General features: G+C 42.4%; 1 protein-coding gene across 10 annotated transcripts in view; it reads left to right on the top strand.

The window, feature by feature from the left end:
• Positions 1 to 22,291, top strand: part of TBC1D1 (TBC1 domain family member 1) — a 191,229-nt gene that overhangs the window by 21,057 nt on the left and 147,881 nt on the right. Inside the window, exon 1 of one of the 10 annotated variants that reach the window (XM_030563805.1) lies at positions 22,163 to 22,267. The exons of the other annotated variants lie outside the window; for them this stretch is intronic. Coding sequence (XP_030419665.1) covers positions 22,202 to 22,267 — 66 coding nt within the window. The 5' untranslated portion in view covers positions 22,163 to 22,201. Of the gene's footprint in view, positions 1 to 22,162; positions 22,268 to 22,291 lie in introns of those variants that run through there. 10 annotated transcript variants of the gene reach the window in all.

Genomic DNA, 22,291 nt, shown 5'->3' on the forward strand with positions numbered 1-22,291 from the left:
TGCACCTATCTATAATGCATAGGGAAGAAGCTTCATGATCATGGGTGACTGCAATTGGAGCGACACAAGCTGGAGGTCTCATGCTATGAGTCTTAAAACATCCTCGGAATTTCTAAATATTATAGATTTTCCTAACTCCAAAAGTGTTATAGCCACCAAGGGGGAATTCTGTATTAGACCTTGTCTTGACATATAAAGAGGAACTGATCACAGAACTAAAAACTAACAGTAGCTTAGGTGCAAGTGATCATGACTTGATTACATTTATAATGTGCAAGCAAAATATACACACACACGGTACTTTAAAATGGCCCATTTCACAAAGCTTAAAACCATTGTGAGCCAAATCAGCTTGGACGAAGAATTTAATCAGAAAAATGTGAATGATAATTGGGAATATTTTAAGACACTTTACTAGGTGCCCAAAAAAGCCACAACGGAGGAAGAAGGCCATGTGGGTTAAAAAAACTGACCCTGTTTAGAGGGAATGTAAAGGCAGCTATAAATTTTTTATATATAAAAACAAATGGAAGAAAGGGGAAGTTGATAGTAATGAATCAAAGAAGCTAGGACTTGTAGAAAATTGATAAGAGAAGCAAAGAGACACAAAAAGAAATCTGTGCCCAACAGAGTTAAGTTAAAATGAGGAGTTTTTAAAGTATACTAGGAACAAAAAGAATCCTAACAATGGTATTGATCCATTACTTGATGATCACACTGTAATAATCAATAATAATGCAGAAAATTCAGAAGTGTTCAATAAATATCTGTTCTATATTTGGGAAGAAAACAGGTGATGTTGTCATGTTGTATGATAACACATTTTCCATTGCATTAATATCTCAAGAAGATGTTAAATAGTGGCTTCTAAAGTTAAACATTTTAAAATCAGTGGGTCCTGATAACTTGCATCCAACAGCTTTAAAGGAGCTGACTGAAGATGATGTCAGACCAAGAATGCTGATTTTCAATATGTTTCAGAACGCTGGGGAAGTTCCAGAAGACTGGAAGAAAGCTAATCTGCCAATATTTTAAAAGGGTAAACAGGATGATCTTGGTAATTATAGGCCTGTCAGTCTGACATTGATCCCAGGCAAGATAATGGAGCAGCAGATATGGGACTTGATTAATAAAGAATTAAGGGAGGGTAATATAATTAATGCCAATACCCATGGGTTTAATGGAAAATGGATTCTGTCAAACTAATGTTTTTGATGAGATTACAAGTTTAGTTGATAATGGTAATAGTGTTGACGTAACAGATTTAGACTTCTGTAAGGCATTTGACTTGGTACCAAATGACATTTTGATAAAAAAACTGGAATGATATAAAATAAACATGGCACTCATTAAATGCATTACAAACTGGTTAACTGGCAGGTCTCAAAATGTAATTGTAAAAAGACAATCATCACTGAGGGGGTGTGTTTCTGATAGGATCCTACAGTGATTGATTCTTGGCCCTATATGTTAGAAACTGAGACAAAGATAATCGGGCCTAGTGCCTGGAGCAGTGGTAAATAGGTCTAGTGGTTGGAGAAGTGACAGTTGGGTCTAGAGGACAGAGACAGGAGTCAGAGTTGGAATCAGCAGTCAAGAGCAGGGTTGAAACAAGGTAAGAGTAGGGCTGGGGGCAAGGCTGCAGCCAGAACAGGGCTGGAGCAGGTTAAGGCCTGTGGAGTGTGTTACCACACTGCACTATCATGCAAAGGAGAATTCCAAGCCAGGAGCAGACTGAGCTGCTGTTTCTCCTGTGAGGTTTATATATGTGCCCTGAGAGTCATCAGACAGCTCCTGGCTTGTGGATTGGAGCCTAACACAGGACTCACTCATCACTGCATGTGGCTTAATCAGGCTCTAGTTCAGGGCTGATTTATCACCTTATAGACTCCCCAGTCCCCCTGGGATGCTTTCTAAGCATCCTTGGCTGACTTGTCAGGCTGCGATCAATGTAATTCCTGAAGGAGGTCAGGTGCATGTACGTTACTGGCTGGTTCCCATGGTCAGCTGGGGCATACCCTTCCCAGTCAACAAAGTATATAAATCATCCTTGGAGGAACTTAGAATCCAGGATCTGTCTCACCACATATTCTTCCTGATCCTGAACCATGATGTGGAGAGATGGAGGTGGTTGTGTGCATCCAGGAAAGAAGTTGTCCACATATTTCTTTAACAAGAAAACAGGGAATACTGGATGTATCTTCATAATAAAGGGTAACTGGAGCTTGAAGGTCACTGGGTTAATCTGTTGTATGGTCTAGAATGGGGTGTGCTAATGGTGGTTTAGGTTCCTTGAAGGTTGGGGAAAATCCAAGAGCTGAATCTGACTGCCATGGGAGGATGGTTCTGTCGGTGGAGATCAGCATATCTTTTGTATTACTCCTTGTCAGAGATTCAGTGTGATTTTAATTTTTCCTGGAATGTGGTGGAATGTTGAATTTTCCTGAATGTGGTGGCTGTGGCCACATGGGCAGTCGGTGGTACAGATGGGTGGAATCAGGCGTGGAAGCCATAATTGGTATAGAAGGGACTTTGGTGGCTTGATCTGTGATTGAAGTTGTTGATCTGGCAAAAGTCGGAACCTAAAACAGTGAAGCTATTGTTCTAGAATTTGCTTTACCCATTCCAACTGTCTGTCTGGGGTGGGAAGAGGATGAAATGTGTAGGGTGTCTTACAGGAGTTTGAACAGTTCTCTCCAAAAATCAGAGTCAAATTATGGCCCATGATCAGATGTAATGTTGGTTGGTAATCCACGGAGCTTGAAGATGTGGCCAAAAAATAAATGAACCGTCGCTTCTGCAGTGGAAATCTTCTGACAAGACATGAAATACGCCCCTTTTGGTGAGAAATTGAGGATGGCTGGTATAGCTATGCAGACCTGAGAGTTGGGGAGATCAATGGTGAAGTCCATTGAGATAGATGCATAGGGTTGGGGTGGGGTTGGAAGCAGGATCAGGGCATCTAGAAGTTTGGCATGGGGTTCTTTGCCTGGCCACATGCCTCACAGTAAGCAGGGGTGGTCCGTGAGGGATATAAATGTGATCCATGAAACAGAATACCTCATTTCTTACTGAGAAATTTGGTTCAGAATTGGCTGACATTAATGTCACCGCGAACGGTTCATTGGGCAGTGAAGACTTTACAAGGGCCGAAAGAGCGGTGTTGGCCAGCACATTTACAGAATGGCAGGACTTTAGTGTAGGACAGGTTCAGGAAGTTTATCCCTCTTATTCAGGTACTCCTCCCTTGTGGGATAATGCTTTGGATTTGCCATTTTGGGTTCCAGATGGTAGGTCATAGAATCTAGAAAAGAAGAGGGACCAATGTATCTGATGTTGATTAAGAGCTGTGGCAGTTGGGAGATGTTACAGATTTTTATGATCTGTGAACACCTGGACTGGAAAGTGTGCACCTTCTGATTGGTGGCACCACTACTAACATACAGCCTTGATGGTTGCTAACACTTTATCATAGATTTCATAATTTTGTTCCTTGGGTGTCAATTTCCAGGCATAGAAGGCACAACAGTGGAGCTCATTCGAGGGCCCATGTTGCTGTGATAGCTCTGTCCCGTAACGCTATTGGGTTTCAGTTCATAACATGCAGGGATATGGTTTATTATTAAACCTTTTCATCAACTTTTTTACAGAAGGCACAAAAACATGTAGAGTTTGATTCTCCACTCTGTTACAGCAGCTTTACACAAGTATAATTCTGGGACCTTCGCAGGGTCTCAGAGCTTGGGCTCCACCCAAATCTGAACATTTACACTGCAATTTTGCAGCCCCAAAGCTTGAGCCCTGCGAGCCTGAGTCAGTTGACATGGGCCAATCGCAGGTGTTTAATTACTGTGTAGACATACTCTAAGGGCCACTGAATCCATGCTTGTGCAGAATCAGTGGATGGTAACTCCAGCATAGGGCCTGATCCTACTCATGGCAAAATTCCTGTTGGTTCAATGCTGCTGGATCTGCCCCCTGGTGGATACAGATGGGGAGCATCTGCATTTATTGTGTGTATTTTAAAAACGGAACACTTATTTCTGAGAGACATGGTAAGTGAGGTAATATCTTCTATTGGACCACGTTCTGTTGGTGGAAGGGACAAGCTTTTGAGTAATACAAAGCTCTTCCTCAGGTGACCTGACTTCGAAAGCTCATCCCTGCCACAATAGAAGTTGGTCCAATAGAAGATATTACCTCACCTACCTTGTCTGTCTAAGATCCTGGGGCCAACATGGCTACGACAACATTGAAAACACTTATTCCTGTTTAGTCGTCTTTGGTGCACAGAAATTTTATCCTTTTTTGGCAGGTTTATTGATTTTTTTTTAATCTCATAGATTGTCTAAGTGGCTACTCTGGCAAATGGCTTTGTAGGAACCCTGTGTTCTAAATGTGCTATGGTACATGACATTCACACTAACACACGTAATGTTGCATCACATGAAGTACAGCACACTGTGTTGAGAATTGTAGGTGATCTGACTTGAGTGCGATTATAGGCTGACATACTCTGGTTTCGGGTAATCAACACTTAGCTCTCTGCCAGGCTGCACAGAGAGTCTGGGTGAGAGTTGGTGAGGGCTACATTATTTAGATATAAAAAGGACAGCAAAGACCCAATGAACTTCCAAATATTTGTTGTAGGTTTAGCCTCATGACTGAAGATTATTATGTAATTTATTTTTGACATTAAACCCTAAGACAGCAGTGTTCCTAAGCATCTCTTTGTTAGAAGAATTTTTAAGCAAGGTATTTTTTGGAATAATTTTTAAAGCAATTTGTTTTATATACTATTGTTTCTGATAACCCTATGGTTATCAGTCTGACTGCACTCTTGGTTACATCAGTGTAAAACCAGCAGAACTTTGTTGGCTTCAGTGGAGTTACTCCATACTCACTTCAGAGTAACCCACAGCTGAATCTGGCCCTATTCATTTTGTTCCTAAATCATCAGCACATACTAGTTTATTCTTGCAGGATTGCTCATAAATTGCAAGCTGCTGCTACTTATTTTTGGTAGGGGGGAAAGAAGGGGAACAAAATTCTGAGGCATTTGTTAAAAAAATGAAAACAAAGCAAAGAAAGAAAAACAAACCAAGAACAATGTGAACTTGTAGATCAATTTTTTAGGCTTAAGGTTCTTAACAGAGTCACCCTGGGTTTTAGAGTGTAGAATCCAAACACGGCACTATGTAATGTGACTGCCAGGGTTCAGTAACCAGTTGTCACGGAGTAAACAGGATCCACGCTGGGCCAGCTTTTCCTGAGGCTACTCTGTACTTGGGAGCTGTACAAAGGAAAGAGTAGGGGATTTATGCATGAGTTCCCCCTTTTTCTCAGGGAACTTTCTGCAGCTCTTTGTGACCCTTTTTCTGACTCTCCTTAGCTTCCATAACCTTTGTAGGGCTCTTGCAGAAGGAAAATAGACTAGAACAGGTTCTTGGTGAAATCCTGGCAAAGTCTGAAATTATGCTTGAGAGGTGGTGCCTTTCATTTGTTTCTCTAGTGAAGAGGTTCTTAAACTTCATTGCACCGTGATCCCCTTCTGCCAACAAAAATTGCTTCATGACTCCCGGAGTGGGGACCAAAGCCTGAGCCTGCCCGAGCCCCACTGCCCTGGATAGGAGGAGCGCCAAAGCCCGAGCTCAAGGGCTTCAGCCCCAGGGCGGTGGCCTGCAACCTGAGCCCCGCCACTCTGGGTTGAAGCCCTCAGGCTTTGGCTTCGGCCCTGGGCAATGCGACTCGGGCTTCAGCCCTGGGCCCCAGCAAATCTAAGCCAGCCCTCGTGACCCTTTTCAAAGGGGATCGTGACTCACTTTGGGGTCCCGGCCCCACAGTTTGGGTACACCTGCTCTAGTGTATCTGCCTGCGGTAATGTTCGTTTTCTAGCTATTCTAGGGCAAGGGGATTTGATGGTGCAGTTCACACATTGACAGGACTCCTACACAGTGCCTTGCACATAGTAGTATACTTGCAGTACTTCTGTGTGAGGGGAGGTACAGGCAGAGAAGCTGTGCAGGTAGTCAGTGAGAGTTTTGCCATGGGCTTCAGTGGGGCCAGGATTTAATCTCCTATGATTTTGGGGGGGACGGGGGAAAGAGTTGTGTTGTGTAACCTTCTGTCAACAACCCTGGATTGCCAAAGGGTGGAAATCTTCAGCCCAATACCATCGTCATTCCCTGGCTTAGGGCCAGGGAGAATGTTTTAAGCTTTGTGGCTCATTCAGCCTTCCTAGTTGTCAGCTGCAGAGAAACCTGCTCTCATTAGGACACTGGGGAAGCACTGCTCCTCCTGAAGTCCCCCCACCCCCACCCCAGCTCTATGGCAAGTATGTGGTATATGAGGAGGTCATTGTGTTGGGTGGCTATATAGGCCTTATGCGACTGAGGTAGAAGGGTCAACAAGAGTCAGAATCAGTGGATGGCCTGGTGGTGACATGGAGAAGTTCTGCGCCTAAGATTTTGACCCTTAAAAATAAGCACTATCCAGATAATTTGTATCTGTAATATCACAGTGTGTTTCCATATTGCTACAGTGACCCTCATCTCAGAGCCAAGTTGCCTACATTCATCATAAATTTGGTGTTCTCTCTCTCTCATTGTTGAGAATTGAGAAATATGTATGAGAAATGCAGAATAGTGGAACTGAGGTTACAAAAAGTGCTTGCAAACTTGCTGCTGATTTAACCACTGGCATTTTCCATTGCTGAGTATCAGAGTTTTGGTGTGCTTGCTTATCGGGACCAGTACTTGTCCTGAGACAGGTAAAACAGGCCTATGATTAATATAGTATCTGAGCATCTCACAGTCAGTAATGTAGCTATCCTCATAAATGCCGCTGTTTGATAGGGAAGAACTATTATTTCCATTTTATAGATGAGGAACTGACGTACAGAGAAACTAAGGGCATGTCTACACTTAGTTTTTATAACGCTCTAAGTTGCTAGCTCAGGGATGCGAAAAATCGCCCTCCTGAGCGCAGCAAGTCTGAGCGCTTTGAAGTGCAAGTGTAGACAGGCTCCGAGCCGTGCTCCCAGTGCTAATCCCTTCATAGAGGTGGATTACCAGGAGTGCTCTCTCGCAGTGCTCGCACGCGACGACACTTGCACTACAAAGCGCTGCTGGGGGAGCGTTCCTATGGCAGCACTTCGAAGTTTCCAGTGTAGACGTACCCTGAGTGATTTGCCTAAAGCCATTCATGTAGCATCTATCAGAGTAGGGGATTGAACTTGGATCTTCTGGACCTAAGGGTAATACCTTAACCACTTGACCACTATTCCTCTCTAGAAGGCAATATTTATCTACCACAATACCAGCCACGTTCCCAACAGTCTGTATTTGATTTCTTTCTCTCACAATATTAGAAGTTGTTTGAGGCTCAAGAGCTCCTTTAGACAAATTTTTCCTCTCTTAGGTGTTGCAAATCTCTATGTGCTTTGCTTCTTTCATTCCCCTTACCTCTGGACATGGAAACCTTGGCATCTTGTGCCAGAAATTTCCTTGAGACTTCTCACATACAGGTTGTAACAGGTTCAATATACTTGTGCAGTGGTATTTAGAGCCTACTTACTGTAAAACCACCGTTGGCTTGTTTCAGGAACTTTATTGCATAAGAAGTCATTTATATGTTTTTAATGCTGGAAATGATAGTTGCGCCACTGTGCAATGAAATGCAGTTTCCCAATCATATATGGTACTGGGGCAGGGGAGAATGGTTGAAGGAAAAGTATGAGCACACATTCCGCAGCCTTTTTTACATAGCACTATTGTTCACGGCTGTGTTCTAAGATTCCATATGCTTGAAGTTCAATAAGCAACAGTATGTGATTACGAAAAAAGAAAAGAAGGGGTCTTGTGTTTCTCTGTTTCTATAAACAGGTGATTGGTAGGCATTTTATGCAAAAGAGGCTGTTGAGCTGATAACAGTCTGACCCAATGTGAGGCAGATCCCAAATGGTGAAGACCATATAAGCAGCTCGGTGCCACCCACGCACTAGCTCCAGCATTGTAGGATAGGGGAGTGGATACAGAGTGTATGTCCATGGTGCCTCTGTGGGCCAATGATCCCCAGTTGGCAGAGCGGCACCCATGGACAGCTCGGCATAATTTAAAGCAGTTCTATAGTATAAATCCACCTTTGCCTCTCCAGGCTCCTGTGCTGAGCTCAGCTTGACCAGGCCTGAGAATTGGGATATAGGTGTCTCCAAGACAGGCTTTCATGCTAAGGCAAACTTGGGTAGAAAAAAAGAGAGTATAGAGTAATTTGATTTGGCACAGCTGTACATAGAGAGGAGATGAAAACGAGGTGGAGGGAGAGAATACTATTCTAGGGATGCTCCAATGGGGCTGCGCTCCACAGATGAGAGCAATTCCTATCTCCCAGAGGAGTTTGATAAATAAATTAACAATGACAGGGACAGTATTAACTTGCACTGCGAAAAGTACCTTCAGATGGAAGAGCACAGGAGGCCTTGCAAAAGTAAATGGCACAGAACTGCATAAATAATGGGAAAGTCACGGGCTTTGGAGTCAGGACCTCCTGCTCTTTGTGTGGGAGGCAAACCTTGTAGATCTAAGCGAATAAATACCAAGAAAACCGTGACGTCCAAGTAATGGAGTTTTCGTAACCTTGCCTGGGGAGAAACTAACCCCTTGTCATTTTTCAGTCTTGTCCCTACTTCTTTTGGAGATTTGAGGATCTAAATAAATCTCTTACTCAAGTTTCATAATCTGTGGGGACATCTACACTTTAAATGTTGCATCAGCGCTGCTGTAGTGTTTAAGTGAAGACACTCCTATGCCAATGGGACAGAGCTGTCCCATCAGTGTAGTTAATCTGCCTGCGTGAGAGATAGTAGTCAATACAGTGCTGTCTACATGGAGGGTTAGGTTGGTATAACTACGTCGCACATGCGTGTGGATTATACTGATATAAATGTGTAGTGTAGACGTGACATGTTTGTAAAAGATGACAGTCAGTTTGTACTATGCCTTAGAGATGGTGGTGGACCCACATCTAGACAACTGAATATGCTGCAGTAGCATGGGGTGTGGCAATCTCTTCTTTGCTTTTGTGGTTTTAACCTTATTCCCAAACTTCTTGGTGCTTAATTAAATTCACTACCCTGTTTTTCCTTATTGCATTGTCTCACTGGCACTGGTGTTGGACGTCTTCTTGCTTTACTGGTAATATTCTGACCAAAAGAAGTTATCCCTTTGTGACCTATTTTTAAAACTTTAGTCTCTTAGAAGAAAGTTTTGGTGGAGCTGTAGTTTAAGGATAACTTAATTTGGAAAATGAACTTGAACATTTGGCAGTCCCATTAAAGATCATAGTGTTCCTTCTGTTAATACTAACATTGCGTTTAGTCATAAAATAGACCAGAGATCGGCACCCTTTGGCAAGCAGCTCGCCAGGGTAAGCACCCTGGTGGGCCAGGCCGGTTTGTTTACCTGGCGCATCTGCAAGTTTGGCTGATCGCGGCTCCCACTGGCCGTGGTTCACTGTTCCAGGCCCATGGGGGTGACGGGAAGCAGCGACCAGCACATCCCTCGGCCCGCACCGCCAAGGTGCTTACCCTAGTGATCTGTGTGCCAAAGGTTGCCGATCCTTGAAATAGACTGTAAGATCCTCAGATAAGAGACTGTGGCCTGGTCCACACTACGCAGTTAAACCGATTTTAACAGCACTAAATCGATTTAACGCTGTACCCGTCCACACTACAATGCACTTTATATCGATTTCTGTACTCCTCCCCGAAGAGAGGAGTAACGCTAAAATCAATATTAACATATCAATTTAGGGTTAATGTGGCCGCAAATCGAAGTTATTGGCCTCCAGGCAGTATCCCACAGTGCACCATTGGCCGCTCTGGACAGGAATCTGAACTCTAATGCACTGGCCATGTATACAGAAAAAGCCCTGCGAACTTTTGAATTGCATTTCCTGTTTGGCCAGCGTGGAGCTCTCATCAGCACAGGTGACCACGCAGAGTTCATCAGCACAGGTAACAATGCAGTCTCCTGAGAACAGAAAAAGAGCTCCAACATGGACCGCACAAGAGGTACTGGATCTTATCGCTATATGAGGAGAGGATTCAGTGCTAACAGAACTGCGTTCCAAAAGACAAAATGAAAAAACTTTTGAAAAAATTTCCAGGACCATGATAGATAGAGGCCACAGCAGGGACTCAGTGCAGAGTGAAAGTGAAGGAGCTCAGACAAGCCTACCAGAAAACCAAAGCAGCAAAGGGAAGATCAGGGTCAGGGCCAAAAACATGCCGCTTCTACACTGAACTGCATGCAATTTTAGGGGGCTGCGCCACCACTACCTCCCCCCCTTGTCCATGGATTCCAAGGTGGGGGTTATAATCTCAACCATAGATGAGGATTCAGCGGAGGGGGAAGATGAGGAGGAGGAAGAGCTTGCAGAGAGCACACAGCACTCCATTCTCCCCAGCAGCCAGGAGCTTTTTGTGACCCAGACGGAATTACCCTCCCAAACCCTCCCAAGCCACTAGCCCAGACAGTGAAGCCATGGAAGCGACCTCTGGTGAGTGTACCTTTTGTAAATATAAAACATGGTTTAAAACCAAGTGTTTTTTAATGATTGATTTGCCATGAGGGCTTTTGATGCATTAGCAGCCAGCAAAGTTACTGGAAAAGTTTGTTAACATGTCTGGGGATGGAGCGGAAATCCTCCAGGGACATCTCCATGAAGCGCTCCTGGACGTACTCCAAAAGCCTTTGCAGAAAGTTTCTGGGCAAGGCAGCCTTGTTCTGTCCAGCATGGCAGGACACTTTACCACGCCATGCATGTAGCAAGTAATCGGGTATCATTGCATGACAAAGCCTAGCTGTGTATGGTCCCGGTGATTGCTGGCATTCAAGAAACATCCGTTCTTTATCTCGCTCTGTTATCCTCAGCAGAGTGATATCGTTCATGGTAACCTGGTTGAAATTAAGGAATTTAAGTAAGGGGACAGAGAGATGGGGGAGGGGAGGAAGGATGGCGCTGAGCATTTTAGCGTTTGGCCAGCAGGAATCTTCCCAGGTACCAGCCACGCGGTGGAGGGGGAGAGTCGAGGGGTGAGACGCTCAAGATGAGAGGTGGCAGCAGGAAGATCAGAGGTGTAGGCAGGAAGATCAGCGGTGGCGGGATGCAACGCTGGAGCTTCTGCGTGATCAAACTGATATCCTCCGACGTCTGGTGGATCTTCAGGAAGAGCAGCGGGGTCACAGAGTGCCGCTGCAGCCCATGTTTAACCACCCTCACCACTCACCATGTTCTATATCTTCCTCACCCAGACGTGTAAGAACGCATGGGGGAAGGCTTTGTGCACCAGCCCACTCCACCCCCGTGGACAGTCCAACCAAAAGGCTGTCATTACATTGAAATGTGCTTAATGGCCTTTTCCTTCCCTCCTATCCTCCTCCCAAACCAATCCTGGGATACCTTGTTAATTCTCTTCCTCTTTTTATAATTACATGTTTTTTAAATGAAGGGGGAGGGTGGGTTGCTTACAGGGAATGACTTGTAATAAAGAATACATGCTTTTTAAACAATAGTGACTTTATTTCCATAAGCAAGCTGTAATCGAAGGGGGAGGGTGGGTTGCTTACAGGAGGAGTCAATAAAGGGGGGGAGGTTCATGAAGGGGAAACAAACACAGCAGTCACACCTTACCCTGGCCCGTGATGAAACTCGTTTTCAAGGCTTCTCTGATGCGCACTGCTTCCTGGTGAGCTCTTCTAATCACCCTGGTTTCTGGCTGCGCGTAATCAGCGGCCAGGTGATTTGCCTCAGCCTCCCACCCCGCCATAAAGGTCTCCCCCTTACTTTCATAGAGATTGTGGAGCACACAGCAAGAAGCAATAACAAAGGGGACATTGGTTTGGCTGAGGTCTGAGTGAGTGAGTAACGTTCTCCAGCGAGCCTTTAAACAGCCAAATGCACATTCTACCACCATCCTGCACTTGCTCAGCCTGTAGTTGAACAGCTCCTGACCACTGTCCAGGCTGCCTGTGTATGACTTCATGAGCCATGGCATCACGGGGTAGGCTAGGTCACCCAGGATAACGACAGGCATTTCAACATCCCCAACCGTTATTTTCTGGTCTGGGAAGTAAGTCCCTTGCTGCAGCCGTTTAAACAGAACAGTGCTTCTGAAGACGCAAGCGTCATGAACCCTTCCTGGCCATCCCACGTGGATGTTGGTGAAACATCCCTTGTGATCCACCAGTGCTTGGAGCACCATTGAAAAGTACCCCTTGCGGTTTATGTACTGGGTGCCCTGGTGCTCCGGTGCCAAGATAGGGATATGGGTTCCATCTATTGCCCCCCCACAGTTAGGGAATCCCATTGCAGCAAAGCCATCTACTATGACCTGCACGTTTCCCAGAGTCACAACCTTTCATAGCAGCAGCTTAATGATTGCTTTGGCTACTTGCAACACAGCAGCCCCCACAGTAGATTTTCCCACTCCAAATTGATTCCCAACTGACCGGTAGCTGTCTGGTGTTGCAAGCTTCCAGAGGGCTATTGCCACTCTCTTCTCCACTGTGAGAGGGCTGCTCTCATCTTGGTATTCTGGCATTTCAGGGCAGGGGAAAGCAAGTCACAAAGTTCAAAGAAAGTGCTCTTACGCATGCGAAAGTTTCGCAGCCACAGCGAATCATCCCACACCTGCAAAACTATGTGGTCCCACCAGTCTGTGCTTGTTTCCCGGGCCCAAAATCAGCTTTCAATGGGTAGAACCTCCCCCATGACTAGCAGGAGCTCCAAAGCGCAGGGGCCCACAGTTAGGGAGAAATCAGTGTCCATGTCCTCATCACTCTCGTCGCCGCGCTGCCGTAGCTGCCTCCTCCTCGCCTGCCTTTGCAGTTCATGGTTCACCATAGACTGCACGAGAATGTGCGAGGTGTTTACAACATCCACGATTGCGCTATTGATCTGAGCAGGGTCCATGCTTGCTGTGCTATGGCGTTTGCTTTCAGTTCACTCAGGAAAAAAGGCACGAAATGGTTGTCTGCTGCTTTCAGGAAGGGAGGGGTGAGGCAGTACCCAGAATTACTCGCGACAATGATTTTTGCCCCATCAGGCACTGGGATCTCAACTGAGAATTCCAAGGGGCAGGGGAGACTGCGGGAACTATGGGATAGCTACGGAATAGCTACCCACAGTGCAACGCTCCGGAAATAGATGCTAGCCTTGGACCATGGACGCACACCGCCGAATTAATGTACCTAGTGTGGCTGCGCGCAGTCGACTTTATAATATCTGTTTTATAAAACCGGTTTATGTTAATTCGAAATTATCCTGTAGTGTAGACATAGCCTGTGTTTGTACATTACCTAGCACAACAGGGCCCCGACCAAGAGCAAACCTTCTGGGCACTACAGCAATACATATAACAAAATAGATGAACAAGCAAATATAAAATTAACATTACAAAGAATGCTGATTTATTCTTTTCAACATCAGATATGGCTTACATGTACATAGGCATTTGAGCTGAATGTATGAGACTACAAAGGGACTGTGTTTGATGAGAAAGGAAGTTTCTTGCATTTCCTAAAGTTAACCTTTGCTGTGGTTTATTAAAGCTAATTGAAGACTGAAAGACATTTAGAAGAACAAATGTGTATTTGGAGTACAATTCCGCATTAAGAAGTCAGAAAATCTGAATTCACCAGCATGTGTTTTGTAATTAAAAGTAGTCTTAAGAAATCTAAGCATGTAAGATCCAGATTTTATTTAAAGATACACCTGATGATAATCAGTTTTAGAACTGTGAAATTTTGAGAGAAGAGATGAAACTGGCCCGATAAATAGCAGGTTTCCATAAAAATATTCAGTCTTGACTCATACTGTTCAATGTCAGCTTTTATACATAACAAAATACTATGAAAAATGTAATTTTAGCTAACAGAAAATAGTGTTTAAAAGCAGACCTCATAATATTTTTAACAATAGTTTAAAAAACCAACGTTGGCCATGCCCTATCCGATGGGCAGATCTGCATAGGCAATCCCTTGTGTCTACACGGACTCAAGGGTCTTCTGGCTTGGATGAGATTGCAGGAGTGGGGCCCGCCGGAACAATTATTTTTTCGACCCAATAAAAATAAAATACTTTTCATTTTCTCTTTGATGCTTTACAAGCTTATCTGGTACTTTGTGATTTTAATTCTCTCTGAGACAGTTTAATATATGGAGTTAATGTTCATAACTGTGGGATCACAAGGCAGTATGAAGCTATTACAGGTATTTTTATTTATTTTTCTGTTTCAAAAATGGATTAGTAGGAAAAGCTCTAAGCATGTATTTTTTAAAAAATATCCTAATAACATCAAACTAAATGGACTACCTTCCTGAAATTGCTCCAAATCCTCTCTACAATCAGTCCCACTCAAGCAAAGGCCTGAGTGAACAGCCAGACCTTAACCTGTGCCCTCAAGGTGAGCAGATTTGGGCTCTGACTGACTAATGAGTTCAACACAAAAGCAAAGCTGAGGAAACATTTTATAAGCACAGAAACTATTTACTATGAAAATACTTCAGCAGCATGACTTCTCCTCCTGTTCTACATCAAAGTGAAGAAGAGTAATAAACCAAGTAATAAGAATCAATACTTTCCTTTGCCCGGTAAAGGTATGAGAGTCCTATGCTGCTGCTTCTTTGCACTCCATTAATTTCACTCTGCAATGGGACTTTGGGAAATGTTTTCCAAGAGAATGACTTTTGTGGCTGGACAAACATAGGCCACAGGCCAGCAACTGGATCTGCACAGGTGGAGCTCCAGGGTCCAGCCACGTGGATCTGATATTGACACCATTAGGCCTATTTGGACTTTATTATCCTAGAACTGCTCATGTCCCTTTGTCCCACCCATGACTCATAGACTCTAGGACTGGAAGGGACCTCGAGAGGTCATCGAGTCCAGTCCCCTGCCCTCATGGCAGGACCAAATACTGTCTAAACCATCCCTAATAGACATTTATCTAACCTACTCTTAAATATCTCCAGAGAGGGAGATTCCACAACTTCCCTAGGCAATCTATTCCAGTGTTTAACTACCCTGACAGTTAGGAACTGTCCAACCTAAATCTCCCTTGCTGCAGTTTAAGCCCATTGCTTCTTGTTCTATCATTGGAGGCTAAGGTGAACAAGTTTTCTCCCTCCTCCTGATGACACCCTTTTAGATACCTGAAAAATGCTATCATGTCCCCTCTCAGTCTTCTCTTTTCCAAACTAAACAAACCCAATTCCTTCAGCCTTCCTTCATAGGTCATGTTCTCAAGACCTTTAATCATTCTTGTTGCTCTTCTCTGGACCCTCTCCAATTTCTCCACATCTTTCTTGAAATACGGTGCCCAGAACTGGACACAATACTCCAGTTGAGGCCTAACCAGCGCAGAGTAAAGCGGAAGAATGACTTCTCTTGTCTTGTTTACAACACACCTGTTAATGCACCCCAGAATCACGTTTGCTTTTTTTGCAACAGTATCACACTGTTGACTCATATTAAGCTTGTGGTCCACTATGACCCCTAGATCTCTTTCTGCCATACTCCTTCCTAGACAATCTCTTCTCATTCTGTATGTGTGAAACTGATTGTTCCTTCCTAAGTGGAGCATTTTGCATTTGTCTTTATTGAACTTCATCCAGTTTACCTCAGACCACTTCTCCAATTCGTCCAGATCATTTTGAATTTTGACCCTGTCCTCCAAAGCAGTTGCAATCCCTCCCAGTTTGATATTGTCTGCAAACTTAATAAGCGTACTTTCTATGCCAACATCTAAGTTGTTGATGAAGATATTGAACAGAGCTGGTCCCAAAACAGACCCCTGCGGAACACCACTTGTTATACCTTTCCAGCAGGATTGGGAGCCATTAATAACTACTCTCTGAGTACGGTTATCCAGCCAGTTATGCACCCACCTTATAGTAGCCCTATCTAAATTGTACTTTCCTAGTTTATCTGTAAGAATATCATGCGAGATCATATGAAATGCCTTACTAAAGTCTAGGTATATCACATCCACCGCTTCTCCCTTATCCACAAGGCTCGTTATCCTATCAAAGAATGCTGTCAGATTAGTTTGACATGATTTGTTCTTTACAAATCCATGCTGGCTATTCCCTATCACCTTACCACTTTCCAAGTGTTTGCAGATGATTTCTTTAATTACTTGCTCCATTATCTTCCCTGGCACAGAAGTTAAACTAACTGGTCTGTAGTTTCCTGGGTTGTTTTTATTTCCCCTTTTATAGATGGGCACGATATTTGCCCTTTTCCAGTCTTCTGGAATCTCCCCCGTCTCCCATGATTTCCCAAAGATAATAGCTAGAGGCTCAGATACCTCCTCTGTTAACTCCTTGAGTATTCTAGGATGCATTTCATCAGGCCCTGGTGACTTGCAGGCATCTAACTTTTCTAAGTGATTTTTTACTTGCTCTTTTCTTATTTTCTCTTCTAAACCTACCCTCTTCCCGTAAGCATTCACTATATTAGACATTCCTTCAGACTTCTCAGTGAAGTCCGAAACAAAGAAGTCATTAAGCATCTCTGCCATTTCCAAGTCTCCCGTTACTGTTTCCCCCTTCTCACTGAGCAGTGGGCCTACCCTGTCCTTGGTCTTCCTCTTACTTCTAATGTATTGATAAAAAATCTTCTTGTTTCCCTTTATTCCCATAGCTAGTTTGAGCTCATTTTGTGCGTTTGCCTTTCTAATCTTGCCTCTGCATTCCTGTGTTATTTGCCTATATTCGTCCTTTGTAATCTGACCTAGTTTCCATTTTTTATATGACACCTTTTTATTTTGTAGGTCACGCAAGATCTCATGGTTAAGCCATGGTGGTCTTTTGCCACATTTTCTATCTTTCCTAACCATTGGAATAGCTTGCTTTTGGGCCCTTAATAGCATCCCTTTGAAAAACTGCCAACTCTCCTCAGTTGTTTTTCCCCTCAGTCTTGATTCCCATGGGACTTTACCTATCAGCTCCCTGAGCTTACCAAAATCCGCCTTCCTGAAATCCATTGTCTCGATTTTGCTGTACTCCCTTCTACCCTTCCGTAGAATTGCAAACTCTATGATTTCATGATCACTTTCACCCAAGCTTCCTTCTACTTTCAAATTCTCAACGAGTTCCTCCCTATTTGTTAAAATCAAATCTAGACCTTCACACCCAGTGGAGGACCCCCATCCCCTGACATGCAGTGGGTTAAGCTGAATCCCTATATGTAGTTGGTTCAGTGGGCTTTCAGTTTCCAGGGATGTTATGCCATCTTTTTTCAAGAGCACTAACCTCACACACAGATAATAAGTAAGGCATTATTAAATATTGCAGTTCCTCTTAGTGATGATATCTTGTGTAATCTGTTGAGTTGTGTTGTAAAGCCTGTTATCCTGTACTGTGTGACCATGTAATGAAAGACTTCCCTCTATTGTGCTTTCACAAGGAGGCAGAGTTAAAGGTAAAGTTCATAATTCAATCAGTCCTGGATTTCTTTGTTGAATGTCCCACTCTTTGTTCAGCATTGAGCACAAAAATAAGTGTTAAAGTTGGAGGTTAGTATTAGTGGGGCATTCAACACATGAACCTGGGATTAATTAAATTGTGGTGTTTCTTTGCAGTTTACCTTTTAGGCTACTATGTAAACCTTAACCCTAATATTTTACTGCTGCAAATACTTAACACACATACTTAATGTTACCTGTTGAATAGTTCCATTAATGTCAACAGGACTACTTGCATGAATAAATGTCTACAGGATGGAGGTCTCAAACCTCAAATTTAAACGTTGCAGTCACAGTTTTTGTCTTATAATTGGCTTTTTCCAATAACAGTTGAGTTGTTCGAGATGCTTTCATATAGGTTGGATCAGAGAGAATTATCCTAATTTATGTAAATGATTTTTTTAATTTGTTTTATTACATAATAGGATTTTTTTAACCAAAGTGGCAGAATTTCTTTAAAGAGGGGAATATTTAAAATAGAATGCAATAGAGTATTCAGTAGAATTTTACTGATTTATTAAATTAGTTGGTTTAGCTTTGCTAATAGAAAAAACAGTCCGGGTTTATGCTACATTTTTAATTAAAGGCAACTGACTCAGAGAAGTTATAAAACACTAGGGTCTAAAGAAGAGCTTAGCATCATTTGTCATTTTTATCTCTCTGCCAACTACTAAAAACTGCCATAGTGTACCTCTGCCAGTACAAACAGCAGCAGCCTTTACAGAGACCTCTAATTGAAATCTAACTCTTAGGCATTTATAAAAGTTGCGTCAAGAACTCAGAGCCTCTTAAATTTGCCCTTCACCAAAATAGCTTCAACTCAATTTCTTAAGAGACTGTAGTTTGGTGTTCCCAGCTGAGGTGGGGTGTATTTCAAAATGGCATGACTGTGGATGAAGATTTGTTGAAATTAGGCCCTCTGATTTCCTCAGCAGAATTGGAATTTAGGAAAAAAGTTTGTTTATTTCACAAGGCACAGCACAAAATATTTCCCAGAAACATTTTGCCATGTAGTCAAGTCCTTAGAGAGTTCCTATAATAGCAGAATGTAAATTTCATTCTTCACATAAGATTAGACATCCAGGGGATGGCTGATTATTTTTCCCACCTTCACCACAACAGTTTGCAACATCTTATGATGAAGTGTTCAAGTGCCACTTAGTGGCGATCCAAAATTGTAAGTTGTGTTACAAATATCACAGTATCTTTCACGAAGGAGGATTACTTAGTTCACTTTCTTACCACCAGAGGAATTTCTTGTATTTAAGTTTAGAACCTGATCCAAAACTTTGAAGTCAGTGGCAAAGTGCAGAATTCAGGTAAAGTAGTGCCTCTAGGTTTGAAATACTAGCTTTCTAACGGACAGCATTTTTCTAGGAAAATTGAGTTTATTTTTATCTGTTAAATAGATAAAACAAGGCATGTGCTCAACAGTGATTGGTATCTGGCATCAGTTAATGTTCTGGAATGTTTCTGTTAGTTCCTTCTCCAGGATATCTGATAGGTGTGAAAACATGTTAACTGTCAGAAATGCTATAGGCTTGACGTAATACGCCCATATCCAGATACTAGGCTGTGAAGGCCAATTTTTGTCTTCAGGTAATCTGCAGGAGTAACTCAGATTTCAGCATGTAAAGCGTTTTGATTCTCTCATTTTCAGAATGCCTGTAGAAATTTTTTTTTTGTTCAGAAATTATATTTTAGGTTAGTGAAAATGTTCAAAAACTATTTTGAAAATGATTTCAATAAAAGTTTAAGTGTAACTATCTGGGAAAATTTCAAATGGCAAAATGGAAACACATTCAGTTTTTTTTATTACATCTTGTACCTATTTTTCACCTAGCTCTCTTTGTAATGGGGTTTGGTGCCATCTAAACAGGCCAAACAAAAGCACATTTCCTGACCTCAGCATGGTATTTACTAGGTAAAGTAGTCCTAAGGACCTGTTTACTGTACACTAGAATCAAAATGTGTTAGCTAGTCTGTTCTGGCTAACATGGTTTGAGCTTTAACATGGAAAGCACTTTGAAGACATTAACCATTAAGTTATCAAAAGAAGCATTTCACCAAAGATTAAGAATATTGAATAGAACAAAAAGGAGAGAGACAGTCATTATTTGTTTCATCTGAAAGAAATAAATTTTGACTTGAATATATATTTTTAAATGTAAAAGGCTTTATACATTGAGCAGGCTGCCACATTATTAGGTGCTGGTAATTAAGGAACTCCAAAATTTATTTATATTGTGACTCATTTTATCTAATAATCTTATATTATTTTAATTACATGCCACCAAAACAATAATTAGCAATAACCATGATGGTAAATTGATTGAGATCAATGCAATTTAAATCACCAATTTAAATCTGCAAATAGGAAAACTTGTTTAAATCATCAGTTTTAATTTTGTTTTGCATTTGTACATTTTAGTTATTTATCTAAAGAAGGTTTGATTCTCACTAATTGATGAACATTAAAACATGGGGTCATGGAGTGTACCTCTCACCACTGGGCAGGCACCTCCTCCTAGTCACTTTGGGGATTTTCTTGAGGTCAGTGCCCCCATTTGTGGTTTGTACACCATTGCTCTCGCTCTCCGTCTGACCCACAGCTCCTCTCTCAGCCTCAAGAACTGCCACGTCCTCTTCACGACTCAGCTCTCTGGCTGGGTTGCTCTGTGTTTCCCCCTTCTGGGGGGGTTGGGGAGGGGTATCACTGTGCAATAATCCAGACACTTCCTCAGTGGCGAGTGGGAGGGACCCGTGCCTGCTCACTACTCTGGGTCCCAACCCAGGGACTCTGTGAATACCAACCTCTTTCTCTACCTCTTTAACTTCCTTCAATGTTGCTATGATTCCCTGGGCCACTTCCCCACAGCCTCTGCACCTTCTTCACTCTCACCTCAAGGCATTCAACTACGCAGTTCCAGCAGCCAGTCAGGAACTCACTCTTGCACCCCTGGTCCCTGCCAGCAGCTGCTCTGTCCAAGGTACTCCTCAACAGGGACTGACCCTGTTCTGCACTGCAACTCTTCTTATATGGGCCTGCTGGCCCCGGATTGGCTGCTTCCTGCAGCCCTTCTCTGATTGGCTATGCTCCATGCAGTTTCTCTGTGCTGCTTGGAGGACTCACCCCAACTGCTCCTTTCTGGGGCATGATATTGTAGGACCCCAGGGCTTCCACTCCTGTGTAGGGTGGACACTCCATGATACATGGTATTTGGTAATGAAATATAACTTTTACTCTAAATGTGGTGCTGCTGCTGTTTGTTTTGTTTCTGCTGACCAGGAGAATACACTGTATATATACATTTATTTAAACAGTTATTTAGCTTAATTTACCTATATTCAGATTTTGTATTTTTATATTTTTATGTTAGAAAATGGTGAACAATGCATCTCTTATTTACTAGATGATGATTTTTTACTTGTGATTTGTATTAAGAAAAAGTATAACTTTTATTTTATTTATATTTAACTAAACCATCTGCGATATTTGAAATAATAGTTTAGGCCCTGATCCTGAAAACACTTACACATGGGCTTAACTGTGGTATCCACGCACATATCACTTGCATGTATGAAGTCATACACATGTATCAGTGTTTGCAGAATTGGGGTGTTAGTTATTAAGTGTAAGGGATGATCTCTCATGTAAAACTGTTAAAGGAACGCATGCTAAATAAACCAGTTGAAATGGATGCTTGGATTCATAATTATAGGACAACAGATCAAGCTACTTAAGGAATCCATTGTTCTAACAGGAAAATGGAAGTACAGTCAGCACATGTGGCAGAAGTATGCAGTTGTTTCATACAGTAAAATATGCTAAGGCCTTTGAAGTGTTTAAGCTTGATCAAAAAAATTTAAGATCACTGGGGCCAAATCTCATCGCAACATTATAACACTTTTGTTTTATATTTAATTATTTTGTAATGTACTTTTAGAAAATGTTTCTGCTAGAAAGAATTTGCTAAGAATGAGAAGGTAAAGCATAACTGATGAAATTCTGGAATGTGTACTTTTTAATTAAAAACATGTATTAATTGGAATGAAGAAAGGGGATTTTGGGGGGGTAATAGTCATTGCTTGAATCTCATTTCTGAGCTTATAGTAAATGTTTGTCGCTCTTGCTCTTAGCCAAAGACAGCATGTTATATACAGCATAAGAGTACAGAGTCCACACTGTTTGTCTAGGTACACTGTAGGAGTTAATAAACTGGAGGAGGAAAAATGAGAAACAGGAGATGAAACATACATACAAGCAAACATTGCTTATTTAATTTCCTTTTCCCAGTGTTTTTGAAGTAGAATACAATAAGTAACACCACAGTGCAACATAAAAATCGTGGATAATTCTATCAAAAGACAAATAAAATTATGTCTCATGCAAAATTATTGCACATATTTCAAGTTGCCAGTAATTATTTGAATACAACGTTACACAGGAAATGGCATCTCTGGGTATGCTGCAGCTTCTAATCAGATGAAGGCTGGCAGTGAAAAAGAATCACTAAGACTGAGGTTTGATTGGTCAGTATTTCTGAAGGTGCTTTTTAATTGGTTAAGATGCGGTAATTAGCCTATACAAGCCAGTCTGGAAAGAATTAGTTCTGTCCTGCTGAAGTTCTAGTGCTTGTTTTCTGGGAGAACTGGAACAGTGGGGTCTGTGATATGAGGGCAACATTACAGAAATTAAGATTTCTACAGCTGGATCCTGGAAAAGAACAGGAAAACATGGTATTCATTTTTCCTTGTGTTACC

Source organism: Gopherus evgoodei, chromosome 5 (genome assembly GCF_007399415.2).
Source record: "Gopherus evgoodei ecotype Sinaloan lineage chromosome 5, rGopEvg1_v1.p, whole genome shotgun sequence".
NCBI lineage: Eukaryota > Metazoa > Chordata > Testudines > Testudinidae > Gopherus > Gopherus evgoodei.